Source organism: Etheostoma cragini, chromosome 9 (assembly GCF_013103735.1).
Source record: "Etheostoma cragini isolate CJK2018 chromosome 9, CSU_Ecrag_1.0, whole genome shotgun sequence".
Lineage (NCBI taxonomy): Eukaryota > Metazoa > Chordata > Actinopteri > Perciformes > Percidae > Etheostoma > Etheostoma cragini.
This window is the reverse complement of record NC_048415.1, coordinates 9033887-9050464: the sequence shown is the minus strand read 5'-3', so window position 1 is coordinate 9050464 and position 16578 is coordinate 9033887. Positions and strand designations below refer to the sequence as shown.

The window sequence follows — 16578 nt, the reverse complement described above, 5'->3', positions numbered from 1 at the left end:
TAAGTAGCTCACTGTTCAGCTCAAATGATTCTTCAGAAGTGCTTGTTGGACGGCCGAAAAGCTTCAGAGGCACCTTTCTGACATCCGATTTGTATGGTCCTTATTCGTTTCTTTTTCCCCGCCGTAGATGTTTTAATATACTTTTGGAGATGTCCCTTTAAACTTTGGAATTCAATAAAGTGGGAACGAAGTTAATTGAAATTATAATTAAAAAAATATATTTCCTTATATTTCACAAAAGAGACGGACAATGACTCATCTATGTTCCATATTTGTCTATTAAACTTTGGGACTGTCATCATTTACACTGACCCCCCAAACAAACCCCATTTTCCCTATAAACCACCTGTCAGGCATTGCACAACACGCTTACATAAATGCATATGGTGGTGGCCGTCTGTTACGTTGATCTGGCTGATTACATGGGCCGACACTGCCTCCCCGCATGGGACCACTCTGTCCTTGGGAGTCCCTTAGAGGAGTTACTGCTTTGACAACGCATAAAAAGCCTTCCAACATGATAAGTTGATTTATGTTAGTCTCACTTTCAGAATGATTTCTTGTAAACTAACTTGAGTTTAAAATCATGCAGTGGAATAATGGCTGAAAACAAACAAGCCTAAGCATGGACTTTATGGACAGTTCTCGCGCATCCAAAAACTTTCACAATTTTCTTTCTGTGTACATTTTTAAAACCAATAACCATGGAACAAGTGTTAAGTTTTTTGTTCAGTTATTTCCAATAGCATTGAGCTGTATCCCAAGTTTTGTCCCTTTCACCAATGCTCTCTTCCTTCCTTGAGCAACGTGCTTGTGAAACATGTTGGACCTCAAAACAGACGCAGGGGTGGAGGTTTGCTGAGAAAGAGGTGTTTGTGAGGCCGTCATGTAACCAAATCTAGCAGCCAAATGACTTCTACAGTCCAGCTGGCTGCTGGCTCCTATGACAACATAACGTCTGGTAATGAGAATAAGCTGCCAGGGGGAGTGTCACTCATGTGTGTGTGGATGTGTGTTTGGCAGGGTGAGAAAGTTCACATATAAGTGTTTGTGTGCATCTTTACCAAGTTTATACTGTTATACAGTACGTATCAAGCAATATTGGACTTTTATCAAAATATCAGATTATCAATCCTTTTTTTAGTTAAGTTTCCCATTAATTTAATTCCCCGTTAAAAGACAGTAATGGATCCTGGAGACTCTGAACAGGTATAGTGGCAGTGTTTATCTTAAACACCTTTGTCCGCACATTGTCACTACTGCAGTGAATTTGTGACATCAGTGCAGAGCAAGACTTGCACCACCTAGTGGAGAAATCACACATTTCTTTGAGTGCAGAGTTCCAGCATCCCTTTTCCTCAGACAGGAGAAGTTTATCAGAGAGCTGCTTTAGTCAGAATTAAAATTTGCATTCATGCCACAGAGTGTACAACAACATGGTCACAGCGTCTCTGAGGTCACCAATTTAAAACAGCGTGAAGAAAACCAACCACACTTAAAGCAACACCGACTATTTTGTACCTCAAAAGAATTTTTCCAAAATCCTTTCAGTGGTTCATCAACTCGTAACAGGGTGAACGGCACTTTTGCAACTGCCTTCCGACTCTCTATCAGCTAAAACGGCACTATGCAAGTTTGCCAGATTGGGCAGTGGATCTGTAGTTTGAATGGACAATTCTGTTTCCAACCTGTAGGGGGACCAAAGAGGAAAAGTGTTTTTTTTTTCTTCATTTATTTATGTATTTATTAAGGACAGCAACATTCATTAACATTTCTGTAAATGTGCCAGTGTTAGTTAGCCAGCTAATTATCAACTGTAGTCCTTTGGCCAGAACGTTATGAGAATCATGGTTCTCAAAGCAACCACCTAGGTGTTGCTTTAATCAGACCTTTCTAATTATGGTTTGTGCTGCTTTTACAGCACATGCAGTCCTCTTACACGTGTCTGATTTGTGACAATGTGACCTGTGGTTGCTGCTTAGTTCAAATTCAGATTGAAGTCATGCTGCTTCTTGTGTGCCTCCCACAAAACACACAACCTGCAGTTGCAGTTGAACAGAATGTGTTACTTTAGAGGGTAGTGTCTCTTCATGTGGTTGTTTTTTGGCTTTAATCTTTATTTGTCCAAGATAGGTTGACCAAGCATGTTTCAGAATTTCCAACAACACCCACATTCCCATTCACTTAGTTTTATCTGGGAGATCAGAGAATGTTGATATTCACCCAATATGTGAGTAATGCTGATTCAGTCAGTTGAAGATGGACTGACTATCCAGCAGAGGGCGCTTAGTGCCTAGAAACTACCCTAGATGTACACACACACACACACACACAGGAGCGAAACAGACGCACTCTAGAGCACAACTGTTGGAACTTTGAAGGAATGGAAACATGTTGTCTTACAACAAATGTGGGTTAATGACCACTGAGGAAGCAATACAACAAAAGGGCAATCACACACAACTGGAGCTAAACGTCCAGCCAGAATACAGAGCAACATGCGCCCGCAAAACCTCAACTTAGACTGTGAACAACATATACTGGACAAAGTGACTGATCTATAGCCCCTTTCCTTAGCTGATGCTCTTAGAAAATGATCTTGTTAAGTGGTAAGAAGCTCCAGTACTTACAAATTTTCACAACTGAACATTATCCCAAAACATACCCTCAGTAACTGCTATAAAAGAGGTGAAACATATGAGAAAACAGCTGAGTAAACATATTGAAGTCGACACCTGATTGTCAGCTTTTAGCACACATATTGATTAACCTAGCATCTCAACTTCAGGAGCAAAATGACCTCAAAGTACCGGTAGCAGTTCTCTAGTGGAACAATCAATATGGATTTTTGGAATGGGTGGCTGTGGCAGGGTTGTGTATATGTGTGTGTGTGTGTGTGTGTGTGTGTGTGTGTGTGTGTGTGTGTGTGTACAGTATACACGAAAAACGAGAAACACATGTCACATTCACGTGTTATGTGTAGCCAGGCTGGCGGGGATGAGGAACTATTCCAGGCTCAAGGGTTTTATTTTGGGGGTCTGTTGTGTTATTGTAGCCCCCCCTCCGTCGCCTCCACTCACACACTCACACACACACACACACACACACACACACACACACACACACACACAAACACACACACACACACATACACACACACTCTTGCTATGCTTGCACTCAACTGTGACCGTACTAGGCCAGAAACAAGTCTCCTATTGGGAATGCACTGGATGATAAGCTGGGACCAACATGGGACTGAGCAGACAGCCTCAGTTAGGCAGTTTCACACAGCTCTGATCTTTAAAGGATCTTTTTTTATATTTGTAGTTTTGTCGTGTGTTAACAGGTGCATGAGCCATTTTTGCCGGTTAAGTCTCTGATGGACTTGTAAAATGATGACACAGTAACATTTCACAATTCCCCCAATTTCCCTTACCCTTGTAGATCTTGACTGACAGATATGTAAAGTAGACAGATACCAATACCAGAACATCTTTTAAATGCAACCTAGAACCCAAACGAAGCTCAATACAAATCAACAGATTTGGGCTGTGGACAGGGGGTTCTGATGCAAACTCTTTGACATCAACAACAACAAAGAAACACCAATTAAGGTAATTGTTCAATCAAGAAACTTACAGCATTGATAAATGTTTGGCGTTCATCTTAGTTGGCAGGTTTCATATTTTGAATGAGAAACTAATAAAGTCAGAGTCAGTCCCTTATTTTGCATCAGCAACAAGCATAGCTCTGTATCCACCAACACCCTCCCTCTGCTCACAGATTGACAACAATGTATCAGGCACAACACACACACATATATACTACATACACAGTGTCAGAAATAAATGCCCTGTTCACAATCAGGAACATGCACTTATAAAAATGTAAACTGTGCAGCATGTGCCTCTGCTTGAACACAAACATCTCCCGATGGGATCTGTGTTCAGTCAGCAGAATTTGTCTTAGGTCATTGCGCTGAAAAATGTCTCTGGGAGACTTTCAGCAAAAACAGGAAGTCTCTTGACTAGTTTTGCCACAAACAAAACTAGCTTCCTCTCAAAAGCGGTTGGGTAAAATGCCAGCAAATAGAAAGACAGTGCAGCTCAAAAATCACCAAGTAACACACTTGCCTCAACGCTCAGGGTGCTGAGAAACACACACCCAACTATATGTGCCCAAAGGCTCATATCAGCGTCATCCAGTGCATGAGTCAAGGTAATTAAACCCATGAAACTAAATATTTTAAAACCTTATCAGACCAACTCTGGAATTATACAACCACCATGAGTTGCTTGATGGCGTGAATGTTTGAACAAATACTGTATGTGCCAATTATCTCTGTCACTATTCAAATTAGATCATTAAAGTAACTCAAAATAAAACCCTGTATTTACGTTTGATCAATAATTACAGTAAAACCAATGAATGTATAATGTTCAGTTTAAAAATAGCCACGTCTGTTGCTGTTGCCTAGACAGTGAAACTAACACTCTAGGTGTGAGAGCCATGTGTGCAGCTGTACATTGCAGTGTGTATGAACACTCCTTCTCATGAATATTAGTGCTGAAAAGATGCCAGATGCATAGTTTAGGAACATACCCCAAGCACGAGTGTCTCCGACCGTGTCCGAAGCCAGTCAGCACGCCATTCCTTGCCATTCGGTGGTCTTTGTTCATTGTCCCTTAAGCTCACACGAGACACTCGTGGCCGTAAAAAAAATAACCTGAACATCTGAACAGAGCCTCTTGAGGATTCTTGAACTTTACAACTCAGTCTGTAACTTCTCTCCCATTAATCACCGGGCGGTTCTGAATTGACTCCATGAGGGTTTGTATTGCAATAAACCAAAACACAGGAAGAGTCCAGGTGGGAAACAAAAACAAAAGTGACACAGTCGGATGGAGGACAGATCTGATTAATCCCCAGTGCCCCAGGATGCAGGAGAAACCATTGAGGAATGTTGAAGAGTTCTTCCACTGAGGTTCCAGGCAAGCCTCAACAAGGCTGACTGGAGTGTGATATTCAATTCGTCTCTCCAGATGGAAGAAGCAAAAAGGGAGCAGTTGTAACTACAGACTCAGCTGCATTGACAGACTTTCCACAGTTGTCGTTCCTCTCTTAATGATTTGTTGTTGTTGTTGTTGTTGTTGTTGTTGTTGTTGTTGTTGTAACTACCCAAACTAATCCCAGACGTAATGTTGACTCCGAATAGCATGGAAGATCTGGAGAGAAGTCTACAAACTTTCAAAGTTGCTTGTATTTCTAATACTGTCAGTCACTCACTCAGTTTGCAGGAAAGGGGAAGGGTTGAGTTGCTGCTTGGAGCCATGATACTGCAGGGTAGCGTCAGCGAGGTGGACCTCTTCCTCCAGCAGTTTGAGAATATTTAGAGTCCCCCGAGATTGCTGTGGGAGCTAAGGACAACCCACCAATGAGCATGTCGAGGAGTCTATTTTGTACAGAACATTCAATGCCGAGACAAATATGCAAGAGCTCAACTTAAAAGTTTTGGTATCAAGAAAAAGGCAGATCTTCTTTTAAGCAACTTTTTGAGATATTCAAGGTAAAGCGAAAGCAGTGAGTGAAGACTCTTTCAGAGACTAAAAACACTCCTACATTTAAACTGTTAGAGAAGAACATTTTGGTGTGTCCCAACTTGTCAGAGGAACATCTGAATCTACAGCGTGGCCGGAGGGTGTTTTTGTGTCTGGCAGAACTGGCTCGGCTCTGCCTTTGGTGACACGTGAAATCATTGTGCCGCCGGACCCGACACCCTTCTTCAGCCAAGGGGGTATTGTTATTTTTATTGTTAGAGATGGTGCTGGGCAGGGTGTCGAGGGGTGTGTGTGTGTGTGTGTGTGTGTGTGTTTTGTTCCATCAATATTTTAAAACCCGAAGATATTCAGTTAACAATGATATGACAAAGAAAAGCAACAAATCCTCCCATTTTAGACTGTGGAACTAGAGGAGGTTTTGCTTTTTTTCTTACTTCTTGTTTAAAGAATGTCTGAAGTGATGAGGTATTATTTTTAAATACAGTAGCCACATATCTTTTTCTGCCAGTCAGTTCCATTATTCAACTAAAAATATCAGCTCCAGTCTAAATGCTAGAAATAAAATAACAAAGACTAGTATTGCACAATAACCAATCCTTATATAATATAAAATGATCTACAGGCATTGTTCCTGTTACATTTTAAACCCTAGACGAAAAAGAAAAATCAGGAAGGAAAACTACTACTTAAGAAGTGAGAAAGGTAGGAGAGGAGTGTGAAGCTACATTTCACAACTTCTCTACACTTATTAACTTTTCACACATTATATGCTAGTAAGTCAGAAGCTAAAACATGAAATGGCGCTTGAGCCAATAGACTTTTGACTAAGAGGTGAGATCACACCCCCGCCACACACACATCCTCCCTCTTAAATCCAACCATAGATTCTCAATAACGTTTTGACCCACAGAACACTGCGGTGAGATCTCACCAATACAGAGGTGTTAAAAATGATTTGCTTAAAATGAAGTCTGTGAAATATGTGTTGCCGTTTATTGTAAATGATGACATCTTCATGTGTCATCACCCGGACAAATATTTATGTTTTTATTCTAGACTTTCCCAAGCAAATTCCAACCATATAAAAATTATGTAACATCTATAGTGTCTTTTCTGGGTAGTTAAATCATGAAGGGCAACTTCTTTAATGTAACCATCATTTCCACATTGCTTACAACAGAGACTGGACTGGCCATTGACGGCAGTGAGGGCAGAGCTTTTGTTTCAAATTGCTAGTACTTAAAGTTTCAAACATTTCAGCTTCAGATATAGGGACACTTGTTACGTGTCACCACCACAACCACTTCCCTCAACACTACATGAATATTGCAAAATAAAAAGAGGATGCTGTATAGAGATACACAATTATCTTCTACATGTGCTAAAACCTGTTTTTTATGTTGTTGGTGCATTTGTTCGACAAGTGTCGTAATAATAATAAACTGAAGTAATAGGATCAATAGATAGACTTATGATGCTGTTATAAAAGGCAAATGATTGCAGCATATTCAGATCCCTACCCTTAACCTTGATGCCTTGATCTACTAAAGCCTTGTTGGGAATTGAACCTTTTATCTTTTTATTACTTTTACTTTGCTCTACCATTTGTGCAGTTACGCCGCTTGAAAGTTCATCCACAATTACTTTATAATAATTCATTGAAATATTGAGATAATCCAATAAATATGCAAGACAAATATGCAAAACAGCCTAAAGATGTTATGTTGTATGGCAAAGGTACCCAAGTTTCATGTTTACCTGATGAAGTATGTTTTAATGCTGTATTAATTACAGTAAACTAGAATTCTGAATACAGTTTTTGTGTGGAAAATGTGTATTTTTATGAGTGTAATTATATCTGGGCAATTTTAATGTTGCTCTCCATCACCTAATCACCACCTCAATCAACTAATGATTAAGCTGCTTACTCTTGATTCCTAACTGTGATGAGTTACCCAAAAATGTTATTATTCCTTTCTCGCTATACGAGAAACGTCCATGACAATATTATAATTATTAGAGTGCATTATACTATAAGTTAACCTCTTACAAACTGAACCATGGTGGTGTTACTGAAGACTTTGCTCTGCTCTGTGAGCTTTTACAGACTTATTTATTGCCAGGGAGATTTCCAGTTATAGAATAATTGCTTGATTTTACTCTTTGACACACCTGGTGAAATTCGGTTAACTTGAATTGCTTTTCTCTGAAAACTGGCTGTGAGTTAGCTCGGCAAGGGAGCTTTTCTCATCAGAGTTTAATAAAAAATGTGTTGGTTGCACAAGCTCTAGCAATAAATGGATTAATGAGGAGTAATGAGACAGAGCAAAGGTGTGTGGTGTCTATGGTTTACGCTCTATGCACTTAACCAATATACCTCTAATGCGACTGCAACACCACATGATATTTTAAGATAAGTATTCCTCTGGGTTTTCAAAGGTTCCTTAGGCCCAATATGTTATACTCTAGCTGAGATCTTATGTGTATGTATGTGAAATTGACAATGAGGAAGTTTTCAAGTAAAACCACAGGTAAAGAACAACACTTCTAAACAGCTTGTAGCCACATGAAAGAGATCTCAGCCTCGTGGTGACAGCATGTTAACAACGTCAAAAGACTGAGGACAACATTGTTGAGAAAGTTGTGAAAAAACGCTGTTTATTCTCAGTATTAAATGTCCTAAAAGTTGAAACAGCTTTTTCTAAAAGCAACAATTACTCCAATCATCATGCAGTGATTCTATGGAAAAGAACAACATTTTGTTAAAGCTCAATAAATCATTTTCTTCAAGCATTTTAATTTAACAGTTGCTTAATGACACCCATCTACACTTGTAGACTTGTGAACTTGTACTTTCATGACCTACTAATACTGAAAAAATGGGGCTTTAGACAGCAGGGAGATTTTCCTTCCATCCAGCTTTCTCTGAGTTTCCTCAAATGACCTTACAGGTCATGGTTGTGCACATGAAAAAATCTATTTTATAAGTCACTACCCGCTAGCACTGCTATTTCTTGCACTGCTATATTAAAAATCAGAAAATGACTTCCTAAAGTCCTTCTGCTATCTATACTTAACATTCTGTTCGGTTCTGAAATGACTAATAATCTCTATCCATCAAAATGCACTTCTGCAGATATCTTTTTAAATATTTAAGACATAATATACCAATTTAGGCATTGTTATAACAAAATGTAATCGTCTCAATCTGTTCTGACGTCAAAGAGACACGTGCTGCTTGTTTTCAGTCATGAGGAACAAATGGCACAGCATTAGCCAGCCTTGTGTTTACAGCGGTGATATGTCTGTAATCTCTCTGAACTCTTTGTCTCTGCTGAACAAAAACTTCAGGTCAGAGATAAGCAGTCCAGCTGCTGCCAGAGGATCTCACCACTATTTGACCTTTGCCAGACCTGCTGAATGCAGCATTGAACACCTTAGGCATAGGCACAAAACAAGACACTCTCTTTCATTGCAAGAACAACAAGGTCTATTGAAATGACACTGGTCCCGACGTCAACAAAATCATGATTTCCCACAGTTACCTTCTCAGACAATCAGGCTTTTTTTGCCAAAGCAAACCCATGACAAACACTTTCATCACCTCCTGAAACAACTTGAGTTTACTCAAGTTCAGCACGGTCTCTGTTTCAAAAAGATCTCTAATTTTCAACCGTAAAAATGCATTTACCTTATCCATGTATTACAACTTCTTTAGACAGAATCTTGAAAATCCTGATCATGTCATATCCATGCCAAAAGCATCAATACTACCTGGGTGTGTGTGCCAAGGTGAAGCGCCTCTGCAGGGCAATGCTACGGTTCATGACGCGCTTGCGGACCAGCAGAGGAGAGCTGCAGGGGGACGTCCTTGGAGATTGACAGGGTGATCCAGACGTTGACCGTGGTTTCCACTTGATGGGCCGAGTGTTTCTAAGTGGCAAGGAACCAGCCTCACCAGAGCTTTCCAAAACTGCCTCACTCATGCTGCTGTGTAAGGGTTTAAACAAATCTGGCCTCTTACGCTGATCTCTTGTGCATCCCTCGCAGTCCTGACAGGTAGTCCAGGTCGCCCATCCTCAGCAGCATTCTTCTAGGGAATTCCCAAAATAACTCTGAAGTCTGTCTTTTAATGATGCAATACATATTCAGAGACACTTGTGGGAGTTTCTGAACTCTTCAGATCCACTTCTACTTTATAGCTTGAGAATCTTCAATAAACTTTCTCAACAGAGCATGTGCAGGCACAGTTGATGGACACAGACACGAGTGCAGGAGTGAGCCCTCCTCTCAGCAGTAAGCTCTGTTTACACAACACTGAGCCCTGTCTAAATATGGAAAGGCCTGAATTATAGTGTTGCTAGTACCCCGGGTGAATTAGCTGTGTCCAGCACTCCCATCATGCAGGAGTAAACTCCACATATGTTCTTTTCCTTGGCTCATTAGTGCACAACATTAAGTGTGTAGACACATGCCACAGGTGTGCTGCGTTGAGAGGCTGCAGCCTGGATAGATTTTGATTATGCTGGTCATTTGTTCCCTCAGAGCCGAATTGAGATAAAAGATAACAGAAACCCCAGAAATGTCACGTCAACTTTTAGTCGTATCTCAAGTGAATACGGCTTTCCCAAAGGGGCTGAGGGGAGATGGAAAAACAAAGATCAAGCAGAGTTTCATGTTTGGCCCACAGACAGCCAGTGACCCAAACCTCCTCTACCCAAATTAAAACCTTGTGAATTTAGCCAAAATATACAAACTAAAAGCCTAAATCTGCTTAGTACCTAAATATTTCCCTTGATGAGTACAGTAGCAGGCTGTTAATACAAGTTGCAACTGCCTTACATGCATAACAGTTCAATTCCTTTATACTCAGTCCCACGTACACAGTACACCTCACATGTAACTTAAAATACATGCTCCATCTGTTCATCAAATATAAGTTCAAACTATACTCAATCTCAGGGATTCAGAGATCAGAGAGGTTATCAATGGTTGACTGTGTGTCAGGGATCAGCTGCATGTGGGTGACAACAGTATTAGCCCTGATGCTTCACTCATGCACTTAAGATGGCATCAGACAAAATATGAAAACCATCAGAAATTGTTGGAAAACCATCATATTTAACAGGGCGGGGGAACTCTAGCTAGGTTAGCCATAGTTAGCAATAGCAGTTGATAACAACGCATTATGCTGTATTCTGGGCGTACACCGTAGCAACATGTGCACAGATAGAAGATGGACACTACTGTTACGTGTGTTCTGTGTACGAATGAATTGATGAGACACAAATAAGTGCTATTAAACAAAAGATTCATACAGTTTTCACTACTGTTGAAGCTCTGAAGCTCGGAGCAGCCATGTTGGATTGTGAGGTCACGGTTGGTGGGCTTCAGGGAGGTGTTCCAATTGAAATTTCCAACTGGAAACTTAGAAATTTGGGTTTCCTAGTTGATCTGGAACGCACCATTGTACTGGAATATTTTTACTCTAATTGCTGGTTAAATCAACAAATTATTCTCTCAGTTTGATAATTCCATCAGAAAATAGATCAAGACAATGAAACTGCAAAAAATATCTGTCAATCAAACAGTGTGACTACAATGGTTTTATGTTGAGGAAGTCTGGGTTTCTGTGGATATGCCCTTTTCTTTGTCTGTTCAGTTACAGCAACATGCAAAGTCATTAGAAGAGCAAATGTTAAAGCTCTTGTTAGTTATGTTCAGGTTAAATCAGCCATGGGGGTTAGTAATGTAAATACTTAAAACCTACAATTACTGCCTTTTAGTTGTGTCTGTAATGTATCTGAAGAGCATAAACATCTTTGTAAAAAACTGTAAAACATTTATTATTCATCTTGTAATTATGTCTCTTTGTCACTCTGCATCCATTTTATAAAGCATTATAGTAGCGAGATAGAAAGGCTCTTGAGCCTGAGAGGCTGACTGCCAAAGTACTGATTTAATTCGGGAGGGGTCAGGAGAGGTCACTGCAATGAGCTCACTAACAAAAACACAGCTGTGGTATGAAGTGGCGCCAAATGTGACCAGCAGATGGTGCCCACACACAAACATACAGTACGCATGCACGCACGCACACACACACACAAACACACACACACACACAAACACACACAAACACACACGATGATGCGGACAAATACACTGATGTGAACCACATGACATAAAGTCTGGATAACAAAATGTCAAATAATCCTATGGGAGTTTTACTTGGAGAAATTCAACTTCAGAGCATTGGTGAAATATTTTTCCAAGGCACCTTACAGCGTCATCTCCAGCATATGAGGACGCAGTGGTGCTTTTTCAACCTCTAACCCTGGAAACAGTCCTCATCATCTGCTAACAGTCTACCATTATGCATGTGACTGAATGAGGGGTTGACTGAGTGGGATTAAATAATTCAAAACCCAAAAAACCCTGTAGACTGAGTGGGCAGACTCAATCAAACCATGACATTATGAGTCAATGGGAGAAAAGACGAGGAGCAGAATCCCATGTTTTTTCTTAAAGTGACTAATCCCAGGATATATGCAACTATTTATTCAACTGAGTCACACACCCTTCCTCATTACCACCACCAACACCAGATCAAACACAACACACAGCCAGTGTTGGTTGAGATGACACACGCACCCACACACACGATACAGATACCTAAAATGCTTTATCAATTAAGCTTCAGTATCCTGTAGGTGTAACTCCATAATACTCAACCAAGGACCTTTGATAAATAGGGATGGAAACCACATACCTACATAACCTACAATTTTATTTAAGTGACACACTTCCTCAAGGCTGTGTTTTTAAAAAGTTTAAGAGTGTGTGTGTGTGTGTGTGTGTGTGTGTATGTTTTCAGCAGTTAAGCTTCTACAAGAAATGACCCTTCGGGTGCTTTGTGGTGATGCTGTGAAAGAAATGATAGAGGACCATGCTTTCGAAGCAGGAGAAAAGAGATTTGTGGCGTTTTTGGATGTAAGTGGATCTTCAAGTAGGCAACAACACAGAAACAATACCGCACCCAAAATGTGTTTCAGAGAACCAAAGTGTATCTGATACAGATACAACAAAACAAGATGGAAGATTACACATTACACACAATAATTACATATTTTCTTGTAGATTCCCAGGGATTCTCAGAACATTTTACATGAGCGAGGCATATTACATGAGGAGTGGCCAGCAGTGAGCTGTGTGTGAGTATCATGGTGAGTACTTCTTCTGTGTGTAAGGTCCATGTAGTTAGTCACGTATTGTGACTGTTGTGTGGACTCTACAGTCTTTGCCACGTGGTAACAGTTTCTGCTCATGTATTGTCTTTATTTGTCCTGTTTGTTTCTTTTTACTATAACTGCCTTATGAATTGCACCTGTGAGATAAATATGTATATTTTTTTATTTATTTGAGTTGAAATAAATCCATCAAACAATGCAGTGTTTTTCTGTAAATAATCTACTGTTTTCTTACATACAGAGCACATAAACTATATGGTGACGTATCACCCCAGTTGAGCACTTTGCATTGATTCTGTGCTCAGCAGTAGGTGCAGCTCTGACTAAATAAAGTACTGTGTGTGTAGGCAGCTTTATGACTGATGATAGTTCACCAAGGTGACTGACAAACTGACAAATTTAAAAGCAAGGAGGGAACAACTCGTACTTTCACTCCATCAAGGAAAAATATGCAAATTGTAACTTGTACAGAAAAAGAACTTGATTTTAGCATCTTATAGTAGTTTTTCAGCACAACCGTCAAATTCCGCCTTTTCACTATGAAGATCTACAGCTTAACCTATTCATGTTTCCTCTAAGGCAGTAGTTCATTTCTGGTGCCATTTAAAAAAATCTGAACATTTATTATCTAGTGTTTTTTTCTAAAAACAAAGGACAAACATTTTGAGGGACCGTGGCTCAAGGGCGCTTTTAAAACTTGTTGTAATATAAAACAACACTTCCCAACACACACACATTAACACACACTTGTCTCTTATATACTTGAATACTATACTCTCTTGCTGCTTCTGGCGCCTCTGTTCTGAGGGCAATGTGACTATAAACAATGTGCAACATTAACCTAGGTTAACCACAGACAATTAGCCTATTACAGCCTTGAGCTTCAGGATACTGTAATCCAACGTGATGAAATCAGTATAAGGAAAAGAAATTACTTTCTAGCTTCCCTGTGATTCTGAACCATAACCTTATTCATTCCTACAAAAGATGTACATCTTTAAAACCAAGGCACAAATATATATTTCATAATCTTTTTAAAGGCTCAATGATTAGAGCTATGGTGCGTATTTTCTGTCGCTCCCATAAGAAATTCTAAGTAATGACAACAAAATTGTCACAAGTCCACAGGAGGATTAAAAAACCATAATGGACTCTTCAGAAGAGGAAATTATCATCACTCGAGTTTCTGTGTGGGAAAGTTGCCGGACAATCTTCTGAACCTAGCCATACCTAGAAATACAGAAAGAGTTGTGTGGAGCTGATGTTAATTAGCTTTGTAGCAACTCATTTGGCAAAAGCTTGAATGTAACGGACGTTCATTGATATCACTAAAACATTACGCCGTAAAGCTTTAATTAAAAAGATGGGACCTGGGTCCATCTACAATAATGTAATTATGGCACTTTTTCCATAATGTTGTTGTTCTACAGTAGACATTTCATTAAAAAAAACATTATTATTATGATGAAATATTATTATAATAATCTACTGAAAACGACTAGTTAAAAACACATGCGTGTTAAATGCCTAAAATATAATGAAAAAATAAATAGGGCAGGTTAAAGAGTGTAGGATGGACAGAGAGGCACAGAGCGGCGATAAGCTTGTCCAGATGGAATCTTGGAGTCCCAGCCAGCTCCAGGGGGAGGAAGAGCCAGGAATATGAAGAGGCTCATTCTGGACAACTTTCTCTGGAAAAAGCCGCTATCTGTCAATGTCTATGTGTTCAAATGTGACATATTTGCTTTAATGGCTGGTTGGGGAGCACCAATTAAGCCTTGTTGTGTTCTGTAGTAGAAAGCCTGACTACAAATAGCACCCAAATCTTAACATTGAACAATAAATCAATTTAGAATTCTAAAGAAATATGGCCAGAACTTATTCCTCACTGCAATTTCTTTTTTTTTTCAGACCGTCTTTGATACCTTCAATCTTAGCACTATTATTTTGAGATTAATGCATTAATTAAGGATTAGTCATTTATTAATTTAGGAAAGTTGCTTTTCAAGGTTGCTGTTTATTTAAAGTGATTCATTTGTCCTTTTTTCCCGTCTGCGTTTAGTGTTGGCAGGCAATTATGATGATAAAGATAATAAAATGCCAACAAAAAACATAACACTGAATATGTTAAGAGTCAGTAGCGCAGTGATCTGTATAAAATCCTTCTACCACATCGCTTATTTCTTATTTAAGGTTCAGTTTGCACTGAAGGCAAACATTGACATTGTACTATATATATATATATATATATATATATATATATATATATATATATATATATATATATATATATATATATATATACCATACTATGCTATACTATACTTTACTATACAAAACTATAATATGCTATGCTTTTATCATAAAAGTAGTCTGACTACACTTTCAAAGCAACATGAGATTTAGATCCAAAGAAGCTAAGTCATCTGTGTCCAAACTGAAAGTGAAAGAAAACTATTTTATGTTGAGAGGAACAAAGTGTGAAAGCACTTACAATAATGTGTATGCAAAAATACAAACAACATCCATGGGAAAAAAGGAATCGTAGTCCATAGTCAAAACTTCAAAATTAAACTGTGATATGTGTATACATAACTGTACACAAAGGGTTGACTGGGGAACTAGTGCTTTATCATCTAAAGAGAAAAGGATTCAACAACAAATTTGCTCACTGATTAAACTGTAAGTCATTTATCAAGCAAAAACAGTTATTAGTATGGGGATGTTCTGCTTTTCTATTATTATTATTTGAACTGAATACTACAGCTTTTCAGTCACTCCTATAAGCCATGTGTAACTCATCTGAGCTATATGCCTGAGGTAAAGCACTTCTAATCTCACAATAGTCCACAACATGACATGCATCCATTATATATGAGGGCTGTCCATATGTCCTATTAAATGGCACCCTTGTGGCAGCTTCTTAGCCAACACATACTGATATAAGATTACAGAAATGTGCATCCAATTTCATGACTATACTGAGCAAAAAAAGAAAATACAACCAACTCACTGGGTCCTTGTACTTGTCCATACCCAATATGGTGCAATACCATACCATTCCATATATTATTATAAACTATATTACAGGTTTCTCTGTGATAATATGTTATACTTTACTTAACTATTGTCTATTAGAAGGACTGTGTCTTGCTCTTCTACTAGTTTATCTGACCTTTACGTTTAGGTAAAGCTCTAATGATAAAGGCCCAGGCTTTCATCACACACCGTCCGGTCTAACGGTCTGTCAGGGTCAACTGGATCTCCTAGGCAACTGGGAGCTCCTCAATGGCAAACAGTATGTTGTTATTCAAACAGGATGTCGGCTGAGGTTCTTTGCTTGGTGACCTTGCAAGTACCCAGGGGCGGACTGCGACAAAAATTCAGCCCTTGCACTGTGGCCACACCAGCTTACATTACCACGCCTATGCAGCCCCCCCACGGACATGTGCATTCACTAATTACATCGGTGTACAGATTATGAAAAAATATAAGTAGTACCTTTTGTAACAGATTATTATACATTTAATGTAAGTAACTGGCAAAAAAGGCTGACTGCTTTTTAAGAGTACACGTTTATAACAAATTGACACATACTGCATTATTATGCCGTTTGGATGTGTTACTGTCATTCTCTACAGTATGTTTTTACTTGTTACTGTCAGTCTGTTTCTCTCTGTTGACACTGGACATAAACAGTGGGTACGGAAAGTATTCAGACCCCTTTAAATTTTTCACTCTTTGTTTCATTGCAGCCTTTTTACAAAAATCAA

At 39.1% G+C, this 16578-nt stretch overlaps 1 protein-coding gene and 1 long non-coding RNA gene across 9 annotated transcripts in view; one reads left to right on the top strand and one right to left on the bottom strand.

The window, feature by feature from the left end:
• The window catches only part of LOC117950299 (cAMP-specific 3',5'-cyclic phosphodiesterase 4C-like), a 93559-nt gene that overhangs the window by 38801 nt on the left and 38180 nt on the right, over positions 1-16578 (bottom strand). For 2 of the 8 annotated variants that reach the window (XM_034881203.1, XM_034881206.1), the window contains exon 1: positions 9333-9706. The exons of 4 other annotated variants lie outside the window; for them this stretch is intronic. In XM_034881203.1, the coding sequence (XP_034737094.1) occupies positions 9333-9544 (212 nt within the window). In that variant the 5' untranslated portion in view covers positions 9545-9706. Of the gene's footprint in view, positions 1-4602; positions 5633-9332; positions 9707-16578 lie in introns of those variants that run through there. 2 more of the 8 variants (XM_034881210.1, XM_034881211.1) reach the window with 2 other exon arrangements.
• On the top strand, positions 1601-5983 carry LOC117950327. Its single transcript, XR_004657866.1, has 3 exons — positions 1601-1714; positions 2820-2826; positions 5974-5983. It is a non-coding gene; the product is annotated as an uncharacterized LOC117950327 (long non-coding RNA).